At 37.5% G+C, this 21,111-nt stretch overlaps 1 protein-coding gene across 2 annotated transcripts; it reads right to left on the bottom strand.

The window, feature by feature from the left end:
• Nucleotides 1–9,189: 9,189 nt before the first annotated feature.
• On the bottom strand, nt 9,190–19,136 carry LOC125239957 (selenoprotein S B-like). Of its 2 annotated transcripts, none has more exons than XM_048147747.1 (6): nt 18,956–19,136; nt 18,187–18,281; nt 16,727–16,858; nt 14,922–15,028; nt 10,218–10,308; nt 9,190–9,442 (listed from the first exon to the last, which is right to left on the bottom strand). In XM_048147747.1, the coding sequence occupies exons 2-6, from the start codon at nt 18,275–18,277 to the stop codon at nt 9,354–9,356; spliced, it is 510 nt and encodes a 169-aa protein (XP_048003704.1). In that variant the 5' UTR covers nt 18,278–18,281; nt 18,956–19,136; the 3' UTR covers nt 9,190–9,353. The 2 variants fall into 2 exon arrangements, with proteins under 2 accessions (XP_048003704.1, XP_048003705.1); XM_048147748.1 differs by lacking the exon at nt 18,956–19,136 and adding an exon at nt 18,727–18,771.
• Nucleotides 19,137–21,111: the final 1,975 nt, after the last annotated feature.

Genomic DNA, 21,111 nt, shown 5'->3' with positions numbered 1-21,111 from the left:
GTAATTTGACCTTGAATAAAGTCAAATTAACTGCTTTAAAATTGATAAAAGTAGGTGAATCTAGTAATAAAGATGATTTACCACCTGTGGAACTACTGGAAGCAGTGATAAACGCATTTTTTGCGTTGTAGTTTCCTCGCTATGGTAAGGGGAAAGTTTTGTGTTACACTCGGGTGCAAATGTATTTTACTTCTCGTGTGTTAAAAAACTCGCAAGTTCAGGATTCTATTCTCAAACCACTCGCTTCGCTCGTGGTTCAACTATAGAATCCTTTCACTTGCTCGTTTTTTAATTCCACACTCGGCGTTAAAATACAACTTTGCCCCCTTGTATAACAAATAACTATTGTTTTACAAGGGGGCAAAGTTGTTGAAACCCAAGCCAGCGAAAGATTCCAATATTGAACCGCGAGCGTAGCGAGTGGTTCAAAAAGTGGAATCTTGAGCGTTGCGAGGGTTTCAAGGCACGAAGGTTAAACAAACTTTGCCGCCGAGTGAAACACAAAATTTTTCACCACACCAACACGAACAAAATACTGACTACTTATAAAACATCAAACTAAATCAAATCCATCAATTTATTCAATATTTATGATTCAAAATCATCATTTATAGGTAAAGTCTACCAGCTAGCTTAAGACATCACATTAAAATTTGTATGAAATTACTTTGCATTCTTGTGAATAAAATGCAATTTCGCTTTCTGTTTTCGAATAGCAAAGAGAGCCATTACCAGTTGCTGTGGTAGTTATTTGTTATACAAGAGTGCAAAGTTGTATTTTAACGCCGAGTGTGGAATTGGAAAACGAGCAAGCGAAAGGATTCTATAGTTGAACCACGAGCGAAGCGAGTGGTTCGAGAATAGAATCCTGAGCTAGCGAGTTTTTCAACACACGAGAAGTAAAATACATTTGCACTCGTGTGTAACACAAAACTTTTCCTCTCACTATAGCGAGGAAAGTACAGCGCAAAAATCGCATTTATCACTGCTTCCTACTGGAAATCATCATCATCACTAGATTCACTCACTTTCACCAATTTTAAAGTAGAAAATTTTACTATATTCAAGGTCAAATTACTTTATCCACTAGTGGATAAAATGCGTTTTTACCCGCTGGTATTGAAGGACAAAACACGTGTTTCCGAGCTAGTGAGGGGGAAAAATAATTAGATAGGTCTTGGTTTTCAAGTCTGCCATAGTTTTAATTTGCAATAAGATACAAAAGAAAAAATACATTTTGTAAATTAAATACATTTTGTTCCATTCCAAACATGTATTTTTCATCATTTTTTAATGTACGCTTAAAATTAGAACAATCTTATCGCGCAACGAAGTAATAGTATTATCAATTATTCAAAAAAAATAAACCACATGGCTGTAATTATACTCTCACAAATATTTCTAGAGTTTCAGCTTCTCCACTGCCTCAGAATATGTGAACGAGTAGACCGCTTGAATTCTAGTCAACTTATTCAATAGCAGCGCGGTGAGAGCCGACGGTTCAAGGTCACCATTCGCGTTTACTTCTAAAACACCTGCCTCTGTCAATATCTCCAGCTTCTCACCATCTTCGTCTAAATTACTAACCTTGTAAATATGCGACTTCGAGTCCTTGATCGCTTCTTCGACTGTTTTCCTAATCAGCCTACTTTTTTCTTCTGGTTTCGCAAGTTTTACAGATATTTCCATGTTCAAAACCGCTGCAATATCTAGTATGTTGAGATGAAACGGTTGTCCCTTTGGGACTAGGCCGGCGAAGATGGTATGCTGCATTATAAGCGGCAGATGTTGTTGGAAGAAAGATGAGAATGTCAGAATTCCTGCGAACTGCTCCTTTAATATAACTTTAGATGTTTGGACGGGGAACGCCCGTGCTATCCTGGACAGAGTGATATCCTCATAATGGCCACGTGAAGGATATCGCAATTTGGTGCTGATGCCGTAGATATCGCACTTCCTGCTTATAAAGGCCGCGTCAGCTCCAGCTTTCGATAATACTTTTTGTACACTACCGTATTTGTGGAAAACGTGAATGAAGAAGTTCAAATCCTTTTCCTTGTCGCACTTTTCGTAGAGTTGAAAGGTTTGGAAGACGGTTGTAAGCCCATCGTCGGGAGTCGCGGGTTGCGCGGCTGCCTTCTTGTTAAACAGTTTTCTTGTGAGGCGTGGCTCAAATCTAAAAGGTGATTTAAATTCAAGAGCTGCTATCAACTCTTCCCCTTCTTCGTCAATAAACTTTTTTACTGCAGCCATTAATTCGTCGGCTGTGCTCGGCCCATTCCCATTCGGCCAGTATGTGGCCATTTTGTAATGAAAATTTCTGCCTCTTTTTGGGTCGTAATGTATTTTTTTTCCTTTTTGTAGTTACTAGTCGGAGCACTAAAGCAGTTGTGGAAGATGGAAGCAAAACTTCCGGCGCATAATATCGTTTATAATGAAATCTTTGTTGGCGTTGTCACCAGCGGTATGCAACCGTTTCTGTGAGGGCTACAAAAGACGGTTTTACTTATAATTTAATTGAAATAGATTCGCATCAAATTTGTTTTTCACCACACCAACTGGTAAAGACTCACTTCGCGATTCGAAAGCAGATAGCAAAATGGCATTTTATCCACAAGAGAGCTAAGTAATTTCATAGAAATTTTAACTTGATGTCTGAAGCCGGCTGGCAGAATTTACCTACAAATGATTTTGAATCACAAACATTGAATAAATTGATGGATTCGATTTAGTTTGATGTTTTATAGTCAGTATTTTGTTCGTGTTGGTGTGGTGAAAAATTTTGTGTTTCACTCGGTGGCAAAGTTTGTTTAACCTTCGTGCCTTGTAACCCTCGCAGCGCTCAAGACACCACTTTTTGAACCACTCGCTACCCTCGCGGTTCAATATTGGAATCTTTCACTTGATCGGGTAGGTATCAATATTGGCACGTGCGGTTAAACAACAACGTTGCCCCCTTGTAAAACAAATAACTACTGTTCATGTTGTTTAAAAAGCGGTGGTAGTATGTGCCGCCTGACTCTCAATCCGGAGGTCACCACTGTACCAATGAGTTTTTCGGAACTTATTAAACATTGCGCTGCGTTCACTATGTCACGGGTCCGCGTCGTACAGCTGCGTTCGTGACCAACAAAATGGTCCCGACGGAAGACCAGCGCTGACCCTTGGGTTAGCATTTTATGCTGAGTCGGGACCATTTCGTGGTCACTTATATGTTTAATTTCTTTTATTTGCTGTTTCTGTTTTCTTACTTGTGTATTTTGTAGTTATCACGAATAAATAATTGATTGATTGATTGATTGATTAAAGAAATATGTGTAACTAGCTTTTGCTCGCGGCTCCGCTCGCGTTAAATTTGAAAATTGCGGTATGATCCATACAAACTTCCACCCCCTATTTTAGGGAAGTAAGGGGTTAGAAAGAGACAAAAAGGTACCTTTGTCACTCTCCGTCCCTTCAACTATCTCCACCAATTTGTTGCTCCGTATGCCGTGTAAGACGGACAAACAAACAGACACACACTTTCCCATATATAATATTAGTATGGATTTGCTTTTCGGTGAAGGAAAACATCGCGACATCGCGAGGAAACCTCAGTACTTCTGTGAAGAAAATCAAAGGTGTATGTAGAGTCCCCAATCCGCATTGGGCTAGCAAATACTATATAAACTCTAGAGTTAATACGTGCAGCTTCTGACGTTTCCCATACATTGGAACGGCAACAATTTTACTAGCGCCATCTAGCGGTACGAGTTGATCAAAGTAGTTGTTCAGACTTTTATTTTTGTAAAATAGAAAATGCTATTACTTGATCTACTTTAACATTTTTAGACGGAATAAAACAAAAAAATAAGAATATGTGACTTTTTTTAATTTTATACTGTATGAAACTAAACTATTTCGATCAACTCATGCCGCTAGGAGCGCTAGTGTGCATGTTGCCAACTTTGGCACCAAGCTGCACGTATTAACTCGTAGAGTTTACATAGTATTTGGGGCTAGCGTGGGGACTAGAGCCCCAGCTATATGTAGATCGTTTCGAATTTCCTCTATTCCGCACTTGTATCGTAATGTAGTATAGTATGAATGAACAATATAAACGGGCCGCAGGTTGAGCACTGCTGGTTTAATCGAATAAGCCATAAGGTAGTTACGCTAATAAACTCTATTCATACGCGTTAAAGTCCAAATTGAAACATTTATATGTTTGAGGACTAAATGTTTATCAGTTCGTCGAAACAACAACCCACACAAATATTTGAAATATGAGAAACAATAGAAACATATTGTCCCGACGAAACGATCGGTGTTGGACTATGAACTCTAATCTCGATAAGGAGAGGAGCTTCAAACTAATCACTCTGTTTAACAATAAACAAAAGTATGTCCAATTGTAGAATCAACACAAATCGACTTTTTTTTTTGAAATGGTATTTGGGAATTTAGAGAAAACCTCTATTATATCCACATAAATGAACGCAGGGATGTCCCGAGGGGACGTCCCGTCACATCGACTTGTCTTTTCTAAAATATCTTATAGAAACTACGATAACATACCGTTAGCTAGTTGTAAATAGCAAAAGTGACATCTCTCGGGAAATTGAGTAAACACACCTAGGTAAGCGTTTTATACAATCGGAAAATCGGATCGGTACCTAGTTATTAACAAAAGAGTTGTTCATTATTATACAGGGTGTAAACCTAATACGGGCGAACCTCTTAACGGTGGTGAGTATAGGACATAAAAAATGGAATTAGATAACTTTTACTTAAAATTGAAATATTTTTTTTTATCCATACAAATTAATTCGGCCCGCAACGTAATGCAAACACACTCGCGTTAAACGCTCGTTGACAGTTGTCATTGATTGCCATCGCAACCACGTTTACAGTACATTGCTGCTGGGAAATTTTTCAAAAATTAATTATGGGCTGAAAATTAAGAGTAACTCAAAAACACCTTGTAATTAATGATAACAATATTGAATTATATGCCTGGATTCATTTATCGCCCTTATTACGTTTACGCACTGTATTGTCGTCGGTTACCGCGATAGTTACTCATGAAATAAAACTATGGAAACTAATAGCCCCCTTTACACAGTCGCTCTATCGCGTGTTCCCGGAGCGTACAGGACAGCGCGAGGTTAAGCCTGTGCGCGATTGCGTGTTGTTGGTTTTTAAGGTTCACGTTCTTTCGCGCGTGATTGCTCGTCGAAGTTTTTGAGAACGAAAAGAGCGTGCGTGTAAAGGCTAATCGTGCGCGATATACTGGATATTATTGTTTATTGTTAAGAGCAAGTAATTCAACGTACGAACAACGAATGAACGTACGTGTAAAGACAACCTCAGCCGCGCGATAGCGCACCCGCTCCAGCGAAAACAATCGCGCGTTCTTTGCCTTCCCCTCCCGTCGTCTTTACACGCGCATTCTTTCATACGCGATTGCGCAATCACGCGCGATAGAGCGTCTGTGTAAAGGCGGGTAATGGAATGGAATTTATGGAATGTTTCCCCAGTCACCCGTTGACCATGAATGCTGTAGTGGTTGAAACGTCGGGATGAATTGTAAATTAATTATCAACATCCTCATCCTCCTTGCGTTATCCCGGCATTTGTCACGGCTCATGGGAGCCTGGGGTCCGCTGTGACAACTAATCTCAAGTTTTGGCGTAGGCACTAGTTTTACGAAAGCGACTGGCATCTGACCTTCCAACCCGAAGGGTAAACTAGACCTTATTGGAATTAGTCCGGTTTCCTCACGATGTTTTCCCTCACCGAAAAGCGACTGGCAAATATCAAATAACCAATTCGCACATAAGTTCCGAAAATCTCATTGGTACGAGCCGGGGTTCGAACCCGCGACCTCCGGATTGAAAGTAGCATGCTCTTACCGCTATTGTAAACTCATTATACGCGAAATAGGCTTATTTATAATATTATCAATTTATCACATAATGCCAAGTCTCTTACCTACCGCTGTCTTTATGTAATGTACGCAACTACATATCTACGTATGCAAAGACATATGTAACTCCGTATGGACAGTTCATCATCAGAAATTTAAGAGCTGGGCTCTTGTCGGTGAAGCAATCTCCAGCTATATCTTTCCTGGGCTTTTTCTTTGACAGCCTGATACGACACGACATTCACTTTCTCTTTCACTTGGTCCATGTATGCCCTCCTTGGCTTTCCCCTCTTTCTTCTTCCTTCTACTTTCCCTTCTATGATGATCTTGATGAATTCGTCGTGTCGTAACAGGTGTCCCAACATATTTCCTCTTCTGCATTCAACAGTTCTTAAAATACACCTCTTTTCTTTCACTCTGTTTAAGACTTCTTCGTTTGTTACTTTCTCTGTCCAACTTATTTTCTCCATCCGCCGCCAGCACCACATTTCAAAAGCTTCAAGGCGTTTTCTGTCTTGTTGCAGCATCGTCCACGTTTCGCTGCCGTATAACGCTATGCTCCAGATGTACAATTTTATTAACTTTTTCTTGATTGTTGTGTTTATTCTGGCTTTAAACAGGTACTGTCTAAGAAAAAAACGTACCTCAGAACCATATAGAAATAGGTACCTACGCCATCTAGCACACCTTTGGGGTACGCTCGGCTAGATAGCGCTAATATTAATATTTGACATTTTAACACGTATCAAGCTAATAAATATCTGGGCAACCGAGCTTCGCTCGGTTCTGTTTCGTATCCTTGACATGTGTCGCCATCTAGTTCAAAAATGAATAGTACCTACATCGAGCGAAAGAATTCTCAGCCTTAACAACACAACTACTCCACACGAGATGGCGCGCATTTCGCCACAAAAACTCAAATAGTGTATTTTTCTATTCGTTTTAGCCTTGACCTGTGTCGCCATCTAGTGTTTGCAATAAATAGTACTTACATCGACCGAAAGAATTCTGTCTTAACAGTACAACTACTGCACACGAGACGGCGCGCGAAGAAAAACGCATGAAAACTCGAAAATTCGCGTTTTCCGGGACCTAAGGATAAGTTAGACCGATTTTTCACCCCCAAAAACCCCCACATAACAAATTTCTGCGAAATCGTTAGAGCGGTTTCCGAGATCGTCAGTGTAAATAAATATATATATAAATAAATAAATAAATATACAAGAATTGCTCGTTTAAAAGTATAAGATAATATGGGCCAAATTGTCAAAACAAGTTCAAAAGTTTAAAAGATTGAAGTTTAAAACTTAGGCTTTAGGTTAAAATACATTAATGTAAATGAAAGACATTGTAAGATTAATTTTATGTTATTGTATTAATATTACAATAAAGGTACTTACAGATCCAACATTTTCTTTAAAAACATTTCAGTCACTTCGACTTTGTGTTCACGTAGTAGGTAGGTTCTTTGATGGATTTTTGTTTACAAATTTTATAGAAATAATAATATGCAATACAAATTCACCTGTAAGACTATTTTTTTTTAAACTAAATATACATCGTGTCATGCGCGATACGAGCAGATTTATTAGTCTTGGGTTAATTTTGAGTTAATCGAAGCTTTCTCAGAGTATTTGATTAAGTACAGTGTGTATATATGGTGAGCGTCAGGACCCCTGGACCACTACAGATATTTGATGTTTAGTACATACTAAAATTTAGTACCTATTTGATACTATTTGGTACCTGAGTACATATATTTGGTACCTCCACTGATATCGAAAAATCGAGCGAATAAAGTGGCCAGACATTCTGACGTCAGGATGTCTGGACCATTTTTGGTTTACATAGTTCTAGACAACACTACTAATTGATATCTTAGTCAAGAATTTATTTTTAGGCACTCGCACATCATCTATACTGACTAGTGGCATTAATATAGTCGAAATATAAAAGTAATTAGTGTAATTACACTAGTTTTCCATTTTCCTCCTGAGAGAACCTCCTACAGTCTCAATAACGTCTAATGTCATGTCATGTCCCTGAGAGACATCTCCTGGCGGATAAATTTGTAAATCAGTTTACCCCTGACAGCCGGTCATTTTTGCGACTGTTCAGCAGCTGTAGAGCTGTATGGCAGATTTGGCGACATTGTGGTTGTAGGTACTGATAGTAGATGATTGATTTGATGTTTGTATTTATTCTTAATTCATAATTGACACTAATCGATGCAAAAAACAAATGTTACCGAAAGCAGTGGTTTATTTATATGATAAACCCCTATAACGGAGCTCGTGGACCATAGACTGGTCCACGTCATCAAAATACATCCTATATACCAATATTACCAATGACGCTGTTAATTATAACAGTTTATGCTATTTCCCCCTTACCTAGAATTTGCCCAACTGTTGCCACGTGTTTAGGTCTCTCAGGAGGAAAATGGAAAACTAGTGTAATTACACTAATTACTTTTATATTTCGACTATATTAATGCCACTAGTCAGTAGTAGAGATGATGTGCGAGTGCCTAAAACTAAATTCCTATTTAAGTTGACGCGCACAGGAGGGCAGGCGGATTTGCCTCTGTACTTTTGACAGGCGCTATATACTTCAACGGCACGGCCGGGCTCACAACTTTAAATTCCGTCATAACTTTTTTCTGGTACGCCAAAAAAATTTGAAAAAAATATATTGACAGGTACCAAATAGGTAGTAAATATTGACTAAGATATCAATTAGTAGTGTTGTGTAGAACTATGTAAACCAAAAATGGTCCAGACATCCTGACGTCAGAATGTCTGGCCACTTTATTCGCTCGATTTTTCGATATCAGTGGAGGTACCAAATATATGTACTCAGGTACCAAATAGTATCAAATAGGTACTAAATTTTAGTATGTACTAAACATCAAATATCTGTAGTGGTCCAGGGGTCCTGACGCTCACGTATATATGAAACTTTGATAAATAGAAAATATGTTATTTTATTGCCAATAGTTTTAATTACCTTTACACTTTACAGTGCGTAAACGTAATAAGGGCGATAAATGAAACCAGGCGAATAATTCAATATTGTTATCATTAATTAAGAGGTTTTTTTTGATTTACTCTTAATTTTCACCCAATAATGAATTTTTGAAAAAAATCTCAGCAGCAATGTACTGTAAACGTGGTTGCGATGACAATCAATGACAACTGTCAACGAGCGTTTAACGGGAGTGTGTTTGCATTACGTTGCGGGCCGAATTAATTTATGTATGGATAAAAAAAATATTTCAATTTTAAGTAAAAGTTATCTAATTCCATTTTTGATGTCCTATGCTCACCACCGTTAAGAGGTTCGCCCGTATTAGGTTTACACCCTGTATAATGAATTGTGCCTATCCGTAATTTTGACATGTTTTTTCGGCAAGTCTTGGTGTTAAGGATGGCCTTAGTTAGGCCTAGCGGCCGCAGCCGCCGCCCCCGCAGGCCGAGCGCTTCGGAGCACGGTACGAGGAGCCGCCGGCGCCACCGCTCAGCGGCAGGAAGCCTGCAAATTAAACACACCAGACGATATTGTGTAAGGGCATTTTCAGAAACTGGGGCTCAAAATTAGTGACAATTGTTAACAAAAATTAACTCGATGTCAGTTTTGTGACGACAATTAAGAATGAAATTTGTCTAAAAACCAACTTTTTTCATGTTATAAATGTAGATTATTGCTTAATGTTTATATAATTAACACAAAAGAAATATTTTTATTGAAATATCGTGCTCAATTCTCGTCACAAAACTGACATCTAGTTAATTTTTGTTAACAACTTTCACTAATTTAGGGTCCCAATTTAAATACCCTCCGGGTAGGAAGGTCAGATGGCAGTCGCTTTCTTAAAAACTAGTGCCTACGCCAAATCTTGGGATTAGTTGTCAAAGCGGACCCCAGGCTTCCATGAGCCGTGGCAAATGCCGGGATAACGCAAGGAGGATGATGACAAATAAATATTATATATTAAATATAGTCTATGTACAACTAGGGAACAAATCAAATTATTTTATTGAATATTTTTCGATTTGTTCTTTTTTCAAGTAGTCACACTACTATATATAAATTATAAGATCAAAGGCGCCTAGCCTTATCAGAGATAACATACACTAGAGAAATTTCGTCGGGTACCACGGCGGGCGGGTGGTCTAGTGGTGAGGTTAGCCGCGTAAGCTGAAGACCCGGGTTCGATTCCCGCCTCAGCCAACAGTGGGCCCTGTCGTTTTTTCTTTCCTGTATGATATCTATTTAAATTTATAAAATTAATAGTCTATGTACTTACCGTCATCGGAGCCAAGCCGCTGGCCAGCGCTGGGCAAACGGCCATGCTTTTCTAGGAGCTCAAGAGCTTCACGTCGCTTCTTTTCTTCCTTCTGAAAGTAAACATTACTTAATTTATTTTTAACAAGCAGAAACGTCTGCTAACGATTCTACACATTTTTATATTAAAGGAAAAAATGGAAAAATTTACGCTTCCGGCGGGACTTGAACCCGCATCATTTGCAATCCGTGCAAGGCTCTTAACCAATTGAGCTACGGAAGCCACGCCGGACATCGCAAATCTTTCCATGCCTTTCCTTATGTACACACGTCTTGGGGTGACGTCTAGCGCCATCTACCGACAGACTATTACATCTTGTAACGGCACTGGAGTCTCAAGTTATATTGAGAAAATAATGCTAATAATGCTGATGTACCCCTTACATTTTATGAAAGTGTCAAAAGGGCCTCGTTGGCTTCAGCGGCATCTCGGACACTGGCGATCAAATATATGAAAGAGGCGCGTTCCTACGCACACAGGTTCGAGTCCCGCCGGAAGCGTAAATTTTTCCATTTTTTCCTTTAATATAAAAACATTACTTATTTTCAAATTAAGGTACAGCGGGGCAAATCTCGACTTGTAACTAATCCATTTTTTCCATTATTACACTATGCTGTTGAGTTCTATATATCAGTGGCGGCTGGTAAAATTTTCTGCTATGCAACTCCAAAGCAAAAAGAAACCTACCTTAACATTAGGTACTTTACTAGTAATCAATTTTAGGCAAGCCGGTGGGAATCGGCTTGTATGGACCAGCCGCTGCTGATATGTATCCAACAGGCCTACGATATATAACCGGTGGACACTCTATTTAATGCAAACATTGTAAAACATGGAAAAAGTGGACCAGTTACATTTGATCCCCCCCCCCCCCATTCAAGGTTTGCCCCGCTGTACCTTAAAGGAATAATTTTTAAGAAAAAAAAACCGCCTTCCTTTGGCGTTCTGATGATAAATACTTTCAAATGTTGGATTATGTTATCAATTCGTCTGTATATTTTTAATGTTTGTTATTCGATATCTCCGTCATTTCTGAACCAATTTTGAAACATTGCTCAGAAACTACAAATGTAAAGCCTTAATTGATAAGCCAACCCGTATCACTGAAGATAGTAAAACTTGTATTGATAATTTTATAGTAGCAAATTTTGTTAAGAAATCGGTAGAAGGCAGAGTATTGGAAGATAAAATATCAGATCATAATTTCATAGAATTAAAATATACATTTTCAGATAAAGCAAATTGCAATAAAATCCTAAGCAATAGAATTAACACAAGGGTTTTTAATGATGAAAGCTGTAATTAAATCAGAGACAAAATATTGACTTCAAGTCATGCAAATGAAATGATGAATGCACTGTTTCAGCCATAAATTATTATTACAATATAGCTTTTCCAGAAAAATGTGTCACTGTAAAGTCCAAAGACGAAAAGTGGATCACAAATGGTATTAGAACCTCAAGAGAGAATCTAAATAAAATGGAGATACTACAAGCACACTTTCCTGATGAACATAGAAAAACCAGCATAAAAGCGTATAAAAAGGTGCTGAAAAAAGTAATGACCTGCTCTAAGAGATTGGGAATCTCTCGACGAATACAGAACTCTAATAATATAATCAAAGAAACGTGGAAGGTTGTGAACGAACAAACAAACCGATGTGTTACAGGGCCCCCGAATGAAATTAAAGAGTTAGTAGACAAAAACGGAAACAGTATAAAAGATCCTTTTAAGATGGCACAACAATTTAACGATTTTGATACCACTATAGCAGGAAAAATAACATGTAACTTGAAAGTTAGTGCAGAGGAATCCAAAAAATATCTGAATTCTGTTAATAAGCCAAACAGGAAACTAATAATGGAAACGAAAATATGTTTCGGACTAGTAACTTTAAAAGAACTTCACACGATAATAATAAAAATAAAGAACAAAACGTCGAAAGACATACAGGGCATGGATACCAGAATATTGAAGATTATAAGATATAATGACAACATCATGGAATTACTACTATTTGTCCTGAATAGCTGCATGAAGGAAGGGACATTTCCAGAAGTACTGCAAAACCGGCAGAGTCGTACCTATTTTTAAGAAAGGGACACATAATGACCCAAGTAATTATAGACCAGTGTGCGTGTTACCTGTTTTCTCAAAGGTCTTAGAAGCGGTTCTAAAAAACAGAATAATGGATTTCTTCGAACAAAACGATCTTTTCTCGCACCACCAATATGGCTTCAGAAAAGGCAAGTCGACAGCCATGGTTATAAGAAGAGTCGTGGATTTTGCACTAGAGTCTATGGATGGGTCGCAGAAATGCGCTAGCATGTTTTGCGACCTATCTAAGGCATTTGACTGTATACGGCATGCTATTCTTCTTTGTAAACTGCACCACTATGGTTTTGACGACATAGCATTAAAAATGATGACCAGTTACATGCAAAATCGAACGCAAGTGGTTGAAGTTCGAAAAAATATGTCATCCCCCGAACTGAATGAAATTGGCGTACCCCAAGGTTCCATTTTGGGCCCAGTACTATTCTTGATTTATGTCAACGACTTGCCTTCGAATATGCCGGATTGGGCGCAGATCACTCTCTTTGCAGATGATACGCATATTGGGGTCAGACACAAAGACCAATCATCAATGGAAAGACACCTACGATGCATTACCGACATTTTACACAAATGGTTTGAATGTAATGGCACTAATGGCATTGTACTAAATGAAAATAAAAGCACATTTGTAAACTACATAACGATTTCAAGAAATACGAATATAACAACCACTTTTGAGTATACTCACAATACATGTTTCTTAGGATATGAAATTGACAGCAAACTAACACATAGCATACCTACATATTGATAAAGTCTGTAATAAACTAGCATCAGCCAATTACGCATTGTTGAAACTAAAGCCCCTAGTTAACTTAAGAACTTTAAAAACTGTTTACTATGCTCATGTACAAAGTCTACTTGCTTATGCAATTACAATATGGGGAAATGCTGTAGATATAAATCGGGTACTGATCCTACAAAAAAGCTCAATCAGAATAATACGTGGGGTAAATTGGCGCATATCGGCGAGGTCTTACATTTTGAAGCTTAAAATAATGACGGTCGTATCACTGTACATATACAACTCTGTGTTAGAAATTCATAACAAATCAAATACTTTACTTAAGCGTTCGGATTGTCACAATTATAATACGAGGAACAATAGCAAGCTAAAACTTCCCTTTCTTAAATTGAAAAAATGCCAAAAACAGGGAATTTTCATAAAAATAAAGCTTTTTAATAAATTGCCCACAAATGTCACAGATTTACCTTTTAATTTATTTAAAAACACAGTAAAAAATTTTTTCCAAAACCATGCCTTCTATTCGATAAATGAATACTTATCATTGAATAATAATGTAATTGACGAAATTTGTAAATAGATTATTATTTATTATGATTAATACTAAGCTTACTTACTTACATAGTAAAATGTTATAAAATATTGTAAAATGCTGACTTACCATGTAATGATCATATTACATTATGGTTAATAAATGAAATGAAATGAAATGAATTTGGATGATTCTTAAGTACTTACAGATGAGAATGATTATCAGAACGGAACTCTAACCAGGGGCGGCTCACTCTTCATCAGCAGTTCCACTGCACCAAATGTCACTGTTCTGGACGTAAGTGCATGCTGTTCTTATAAAAATACCAAAGTCACTATAAGTGTGCCGTTCAGATTTGAGGAGTTCCGTTCTGACCATCATCAGCAGTTCCACTGCACCAAATGTCACTGTTCTGGACGTAAGAGCATGCTGTTCTTATAAAAATAGCAAAATCACTATAAGTGTGCCGTTCAGATTTGAGGAGTTCCATTCTGACCATCATCAGGAGTTCCACTGCACCAAATGTCACTGTTCCGTACGTAAATGCATGCTGTTCTTTAAAAACACAAAAATCACCATATGTATGCCTTTCAGATTTGAGGAGTTCCCTCGATTTCTCCAGGATCCCATCATCAGAACTGGGTTCTGAGAAAAATGGGACCAATCTGTATGCATATACATACAATAAAAAAAAAATTTCAAAATCGGTCCAGTAACGACGGAGATGTCGAGGAACATTAAAAAAAAACAGACGAATTGAGAACCCCTTCCTTTGAGAGGCGGTTAAAAATGGAAAAATTCACACCTCCGGCAGGACTCGAACCTGTGTGCGTAGGAACGCGCCTCTTTCATATATTTGATCGCCAGTGTCCGAGATGCCGCTGAAGCCAACGAGGCCCTTTTGACACTTTCATAAAATGTAAGGGGTACATCAGCATTATTAATATTATTAGGAAATTAAGGAATACACGGATTACACAGGGTTTACGAGGGTGCGGTGTGCTGATGACGGGAGGACTTACGGAACTGACTTATTCCGTCTATTGTCCTTTGAGTCGTCGGCAACCCGAACCTTCCTTGGAACTTGTGCACTCCTTTTTGCTGTGTATTTAACACAACAAAAGGGAATGTACAAGTTTCTAATGGGGTGGCAACGCGAATGTAACACTCTTGAGTTGCAGGCGTCCATAGGTTACGGTGACCGCTTTCCATCAGGCGGGCCGTACGCTTGTTTGCCACCGACGTAGTATTAAAAAAAACACAGGCTTACCTCTTTCTGCAGCTCAGCAGCTCGCGCGGAGTCTGCCCTGAGTTTCTGTTCCTGCAGCTCTCTCGCCCTTCTGACTGCCTCCTCACGCGCCAAAACGCGGTCCGGATCTACAACCAATAGAACATTTTGTTTTCCGATGCTACAGTTTTTCCCCCTTATTCATAAACGTACTCAGTTATCAGGCCGATAAAGTTCGTTTGTCCTTTTCTATCACACCAATACGTAGGAAAGGGACAAACGAACTTTATCGGCTTGATAACTTAGTACGTTTATGAATAAGGGGGTTTGTCTTTAAACAAAATCTACCCTCAACAAAAGGCTCCTTATGCCATTTGCGTGAAGGTAATGGGTACTATCAAAGGGGATCGAGTATTATAGAGAGTTACTGTCGAAGTAAAATGTGTAATCACAGTGCATAGACTGCCATCTCTTGACACAGGCTTAAAACTTTTGAATCTCAGTTTTGACAATTTGGCCCATATTTTTAGCTTGATAGGTTTTATTATGCTACTTAAACTATGCAAAAATGCATTTTTCTGATGTTAACATTTTCCTTAATTTTCCACCTACAAACGTGGACTACATGCATGCTTGTACAATTTCAGTAGCATAATTTTGCATAAAACCAGTGTGACTCTGGGGACCGTAACCATGGCAATAATAGGCAAAAAAAGTTGAATTACCCATTATATAATAAAATGGGTAATTCAACTGAAGTGGTTCAATGGTTGAAGTGGGACTGGGCTGGCCATGTCTGCCGAATGCCGGACGACTTGTGGGCCAAGATAACCACAGAGTGGGAGCCCCACGAGTCAAACCGGGGATCCGGCAGACCACACCGGCGATGGTGGGATAACCTGGACTCATTTTTGATTGGCTGGAGAGAAATAGCACTAGACAGAGAAGATTGGAAAAAGAGGGGGAGGCCTTTGCCCAGCAGTGGGACACAGTAGGCTCTGAATAAATAATATAATAAAATAAAATAATTTAGTAAATAGTATTAAGTAGATGTTTGTAACTTGTACTAACACTAGCACCTAAGGTTAAGAAACAACAGTAAATGTGATGAAAGGGAGCCTATTCCTGCCAATAAACTGTTCTACAGTTTGGCGGAAAGTTTTATGTAATAGTACATTACATCAGAGGCCGGGAAAATGAGGATTTCCGTCCAAGTGGGTATATACAGATAGGGATACGAGGCCGGGAATCCGTTTTGTATGTATAGTGCTTTTCTCAAACATACAATGAAATAAAAAAAAAATACTCTAAAGGACAATATTTTATAAAAAAAAGTTACTTTGCAGGCCTAGGCCTAAAAAATAATATGAAATCCCTTTACAGTCCTCTCGAGTTGTTGCGCCCAAAAAGCGATACTTCCCAGCCCATTTTAAGAACCGTAAAGACAATATTTCATTGCATGTTTGAGAAATAGTACATTACATCAGAGGCCGGGAAAATGAGGATTTCCGGCCAAGTGGGTATATACGGCCGAGCGAGCGTGCGAGCGAGGCCGGATAGGGATACGAGGCCGGGAATCCGTTTTGTATGTATAGTGCTTTTCTCAAACATACAATGAAATAAAAAAAAAATGCTCTAAAGGACAATATTTTATAAAAAAAAGTTTCTTTGCAGGCCTAGGCCTAAAAAATAATATGAAAACTCTTTACAGTCCTCTCGAGTTGTTGCGCCCAAAAAGCGATACTTCCCAGCCCATTTTAAGGAACGTAAAGACAATATTTCATTGCATGTTTGAGAAAAAACTGTTTCACTTTTTTTGAATTTTTTTTTTTTTTTATATCTCTTACCCTTATGATAAGCCGCATCTTCTCTAGCTCTCTTCCATGCCTCAATCTTGGGTTGCAGCCAGTTCCAAATGATCACAACAATGATCAGCCCTCCGAGGCATCGCCACCCGTAGTTGATCAGGAAATTTGCCTCTGTGGAAATATTTAACTTTTACTTTTTAAGGTTCCGTAGTCAAGTAGGAACCCTTATAGTTTTGACATGTCTGTCTGTCCGTCCGTCCGTCCGTTCGCGGGAAATCTCAGTGACAGTTAGCACTAGAAAGCTGAAATTTGGTGCCAATATATAATTATATCAATCACGCCGACATAGTGCAAAAATAAAAAGTGAAAAAAAAAACATTTATTAGGGTACCCCCTCTACACGTAAAGTGGGGGTGATTTTTTTTCATTTCAACCCTAACGTGTGATAAATATTGCTGGATATGTATTAAAAAATTAATAGGGGTTTACGAAAATCATTTTTCGATATTGTTAATATTTTCGGAAATAATCGCTCCAAAAGTAAAAAAAAATGCGTCCCTCCCCCCTCTAACTTTGGACCATAAATTAAAAAAAAAAATCCCAAAAATAGAACTTTATAAACACTTTCTAGGAAAATTATTTTGAACTTGATAGGTTTACAAGTTTTTGATAAAAATACGGGAAACTACGGAACCCTACACTGAGCGTGGCCCGACACACTCTTGGCCGGTTTTTTGGTTGATAGGGGTAAAAGTATTTGTTCATAATTTTTAACCACAAACGCAAAACGGAGTGTTATAAGTTTGACCTGTCAGTCTGTCTGTGGCATCGTAGCTCCCGAACTGATAAACCAATTTAGATGCTGTGTTTGTTTGGTTGAAAGCCGAATTTCTCGGGATTGTTTTTAGTCATATTTGATGGAAATTTAAAAAAGGGTTTTTCAAAATTTTTATTTTGTATGATGGTTTTAAGGACTAGTAACAAACATATAATGGGCTAAAAAAAATACCTCGCTAAAAACAATGTAATAAAACACATATTACTGACATTTACATTCTACATTTTACACATTCTTTGTAACTCTTTAGTAGCTTTACCAGCTTAACTGAGGTCTCAGATAATGAAGTGTTGGCAATGTTTGATTTAGCCGATTACCAACTAGTCGACGCTTGTGTGGACACATAGTCGTCTAGAACATAATTTTCAACTGAATTCACCAAAATTTTTGAATGACATTTTTGGCCCTTAATTCGCGCTTTTAATATTTTACAGGTTCATGTTTTCAAAGGTTGTTGTTGTTGTAATGTTTACAGATATCCATTCTTTTGACTAACAAAGGTATAAGGAATCAGTATATAATACAATTATATCAGCTGTTAATTTATGGTACTGTTTTTCTACCACTTGTAAAGTGCCAACTAAACAGCCTTTTTTGCCGACTCATCTCCATTGCTTATCCATTCTTCTATTACCATGACCTGATGCCAAAAGATACTTACGGAAAGTGAACCAATCATCGATCATCTGGAAGAACCAGGAGCTCCTCTGCTCCTTCACAACCTGACTGTCGTCCAGAAATTCGTAGTCCATGATGCTGAAACAAAATACTTAATATATTCAAGCACACCCATTTTGGCAGTAGAACAAGGTGCAAATTTCCAACTTTGAATGGGAGAACGTTTTGTGGCTACAGTTTTGAAATATGCCAATTTTGACTACAAGTAGCCATACTAATATTATAAATGGGAAAGTGTGTGTGTCTGTTTGTTTGTCCGTCTTTCACAGCAAAACGGAGCGACGAATTGACGTGATTTTTTAAGTGGAGATATTTGAGGGGATGGAGAGTGACATAGGCTACTTTTTGTCTCTTTCTAACACGAGCGAAGCCGCGGGAAAAAGCTAGTTTCAATATATTTATTGCATTTTATAGCCAACTCTCATGAATCATGTGGGTTTGCAGGGTTTATCAACTCTTAGTGCAGTTTTGGTAATTAGGCAACCTAATTATACATACAAACTGAATAAAACAATTGACTTACAATGCAAATTAATGCTAAATACAGCAATGTTCAAGAAAGTTCCATCTAAAAAATCAATTAATAATTACAGGTTTAATACGAATATCTTTTACCACAATACTGTGAACTGTGAACCAATGTTGTCTTATCAGACACATCCTGTTTTACAACAATATTTCGAAATAATTCTAAGCGAAATATAATTTCAGACGTATCGCGGTCAAATTGAACATAAAATTATGTTACGCACCTTTTCGAAAGCAACAATTTGTATATTTCAGAAAAACAGTATCAAAATACTGTCGCTGCTATTTCGATTGGAGAATAACAAATCTGAACAATTTTTTAGTATTTTTATTTCGTATCGTATAAATTTCAAAGAACTTTGTACTAAAACTACTAAATTAAATTCCCATTGACAATGCAATGACAGGCTGACAGGGACTAAAAACAAATGACATCATGACGTGCCACTAAGAGCAGTCCAAACTAACACAGTTTTATTAAATTGTAACAAATTATACTTACAATCACTGTTGTAATTAGTAATTTGAAATACATAAAAAAAAATTATATAGAAAGACTACTAATATCAAAATATTAATTTAACCGAAGTTGCAATATACCACTTACCAAACGGTTGCATCATTTATGAATTCAAATGTGAAATGAAATAAAGACGTATCTTCGAAACTGAATAGTCTAAAAATGTTGTTTACTAGCAGCGAACAACAAATACCCTCAAATGGAAAAATAAATGTGCCTTGGTTTATTGCAACTGAGTGTTGTTGCCACAGGCGTAGTTAAAAATATAGGCTTCAAATAAGGTATTTCGCTTAATATGCGTTTTATTGTAAGGTAAAACGCTGCTATTAAGCTTCTGTACCGTTATTTGAAGCCTATTTAATATATTGAGACGTGTCTGTATTCGCCTGGTGGTCAAGAAACGCCAATGTGATTAATTGAATCGCCAATGGAAATAACAACTTCAAGTGCACTTCACACATCAGATACCTTGTGTACCTATATGGAGGAATGTGAATTGCAGCTGACAGCAGCTGCAGTGACTGAATTGATAAGTGCACAGTGACCTATTTTTCTATTGTAACTTATTATTCGTCGGTAAGGAAAGTTTGAAACATTTTTAAATTTTATGTATATACCTATTATGTATATACCCATAATGATATTAAAATAAATTATGAAAAACCTGTTACTTTTTTATTTCATCCCCCTAACAAGGTCAGGTCATGACTTATGTTTACGTTTATTTCATTATAATATTCAATTTAATACACTTAGTATGTTTTTAATGTTTTGACCCCGACTCTGCAATTGCCAGTAAGTAGGGTTATTGCAGTATCATTACTTTTAGGGTATAAGCGAAAAACTTAAGTTTTGGATTGTGTGTCAAATTCCTCGCAACTCGTTTATCTCTTTTCAGTATCATAGAATAATCGACATGACATAGGTACATTATATTGATATACCTATTGATTTGCATGACATGATATTATTACATATGATATTATAGAAAACAGTTAAGGAACTGATCCATTCATTAATGCCTTATCCAAATAGTCACTATTTATTTCCGGCAATTACAGCATTACATAATAGACAGTGAATATTATAATTACTGCCTTATGGCTATGACATGGCAAAATTTGGTAGCGAAGAAAAATTTCGCTGAATCGGCTACAACTTTAAAAGTGTATAACACTAATGTGCGCAGCTATTGAAAACCTTAATACCCATGGTATGACTAATGTTCCGACAATCATGGTTCTTTCGTGATGTACTTAATTCGTTTTATGAAATCTAATTTTAGTAATTTTCCCGAGCATTCTAGTATGCCGGAAATATTCTTGGCCTCTTGGGTATAACCCATACTGAACCCATGTGTAACGTGGTTCCAATTTTATTAACGGAAATAATAATCTGGGCACGTTTGGTAAGTGCTAAAAAAAATAATCTAATCATTCTAAAAAGTCTTATTATCATATATTGAGGATAAGCACACTTGTGAATTTTTCATCATTGAAAACTCCTAAGCATAAGATACTCTTTTGGTAAACGAATCTATCATCCAGGAAGGAAGTGTAAGTATATCAAGTAACAAGACTATTGAGGTTTTGTATAAGTATAACTTAGTCATTCGTTATACATTATGAGTATACGTATTAAGGTCATTGAATCCATGTATGAATACAGTCCTAAACAAAGTATCTCCTGTGCAATTGGTAGTAGTGGTACTACAACAGTTCAACTTTTAATTGCCTTGGTTAACAGGCTACAACTTAACCTTAGACTTTTTGTCTGGAGAGTTCTCTCCCAGTTCCCTAATATTTTTTGTTAGTTATTTACCCAATATGTATGTACTTTCTGTTAAGCCAAGGATTGGCA

The sequence above is a fragment of the Leguminivora glycinivorella genome, chromosome 26 (assembly GCF_023078275.1).
Source record: "Leguminivora glycinivorella isolate SPB_JAAS2020 chromosome 26, LegGlyc_1.1, whole genome shotgun sequence".
Classification (NCBI taxonomy): domain Eukaryota; kingdom Metazoa; phylum Arthropoda; class Insecta; order Lepidoptera; family Tortricidae; genus Leguminivora; species Leguminivora glycinivorella.
Note: the sequence above shows the minus strand (reverse complement) of the source record. Positions and strands in the feature narration are given on the sequence as shown.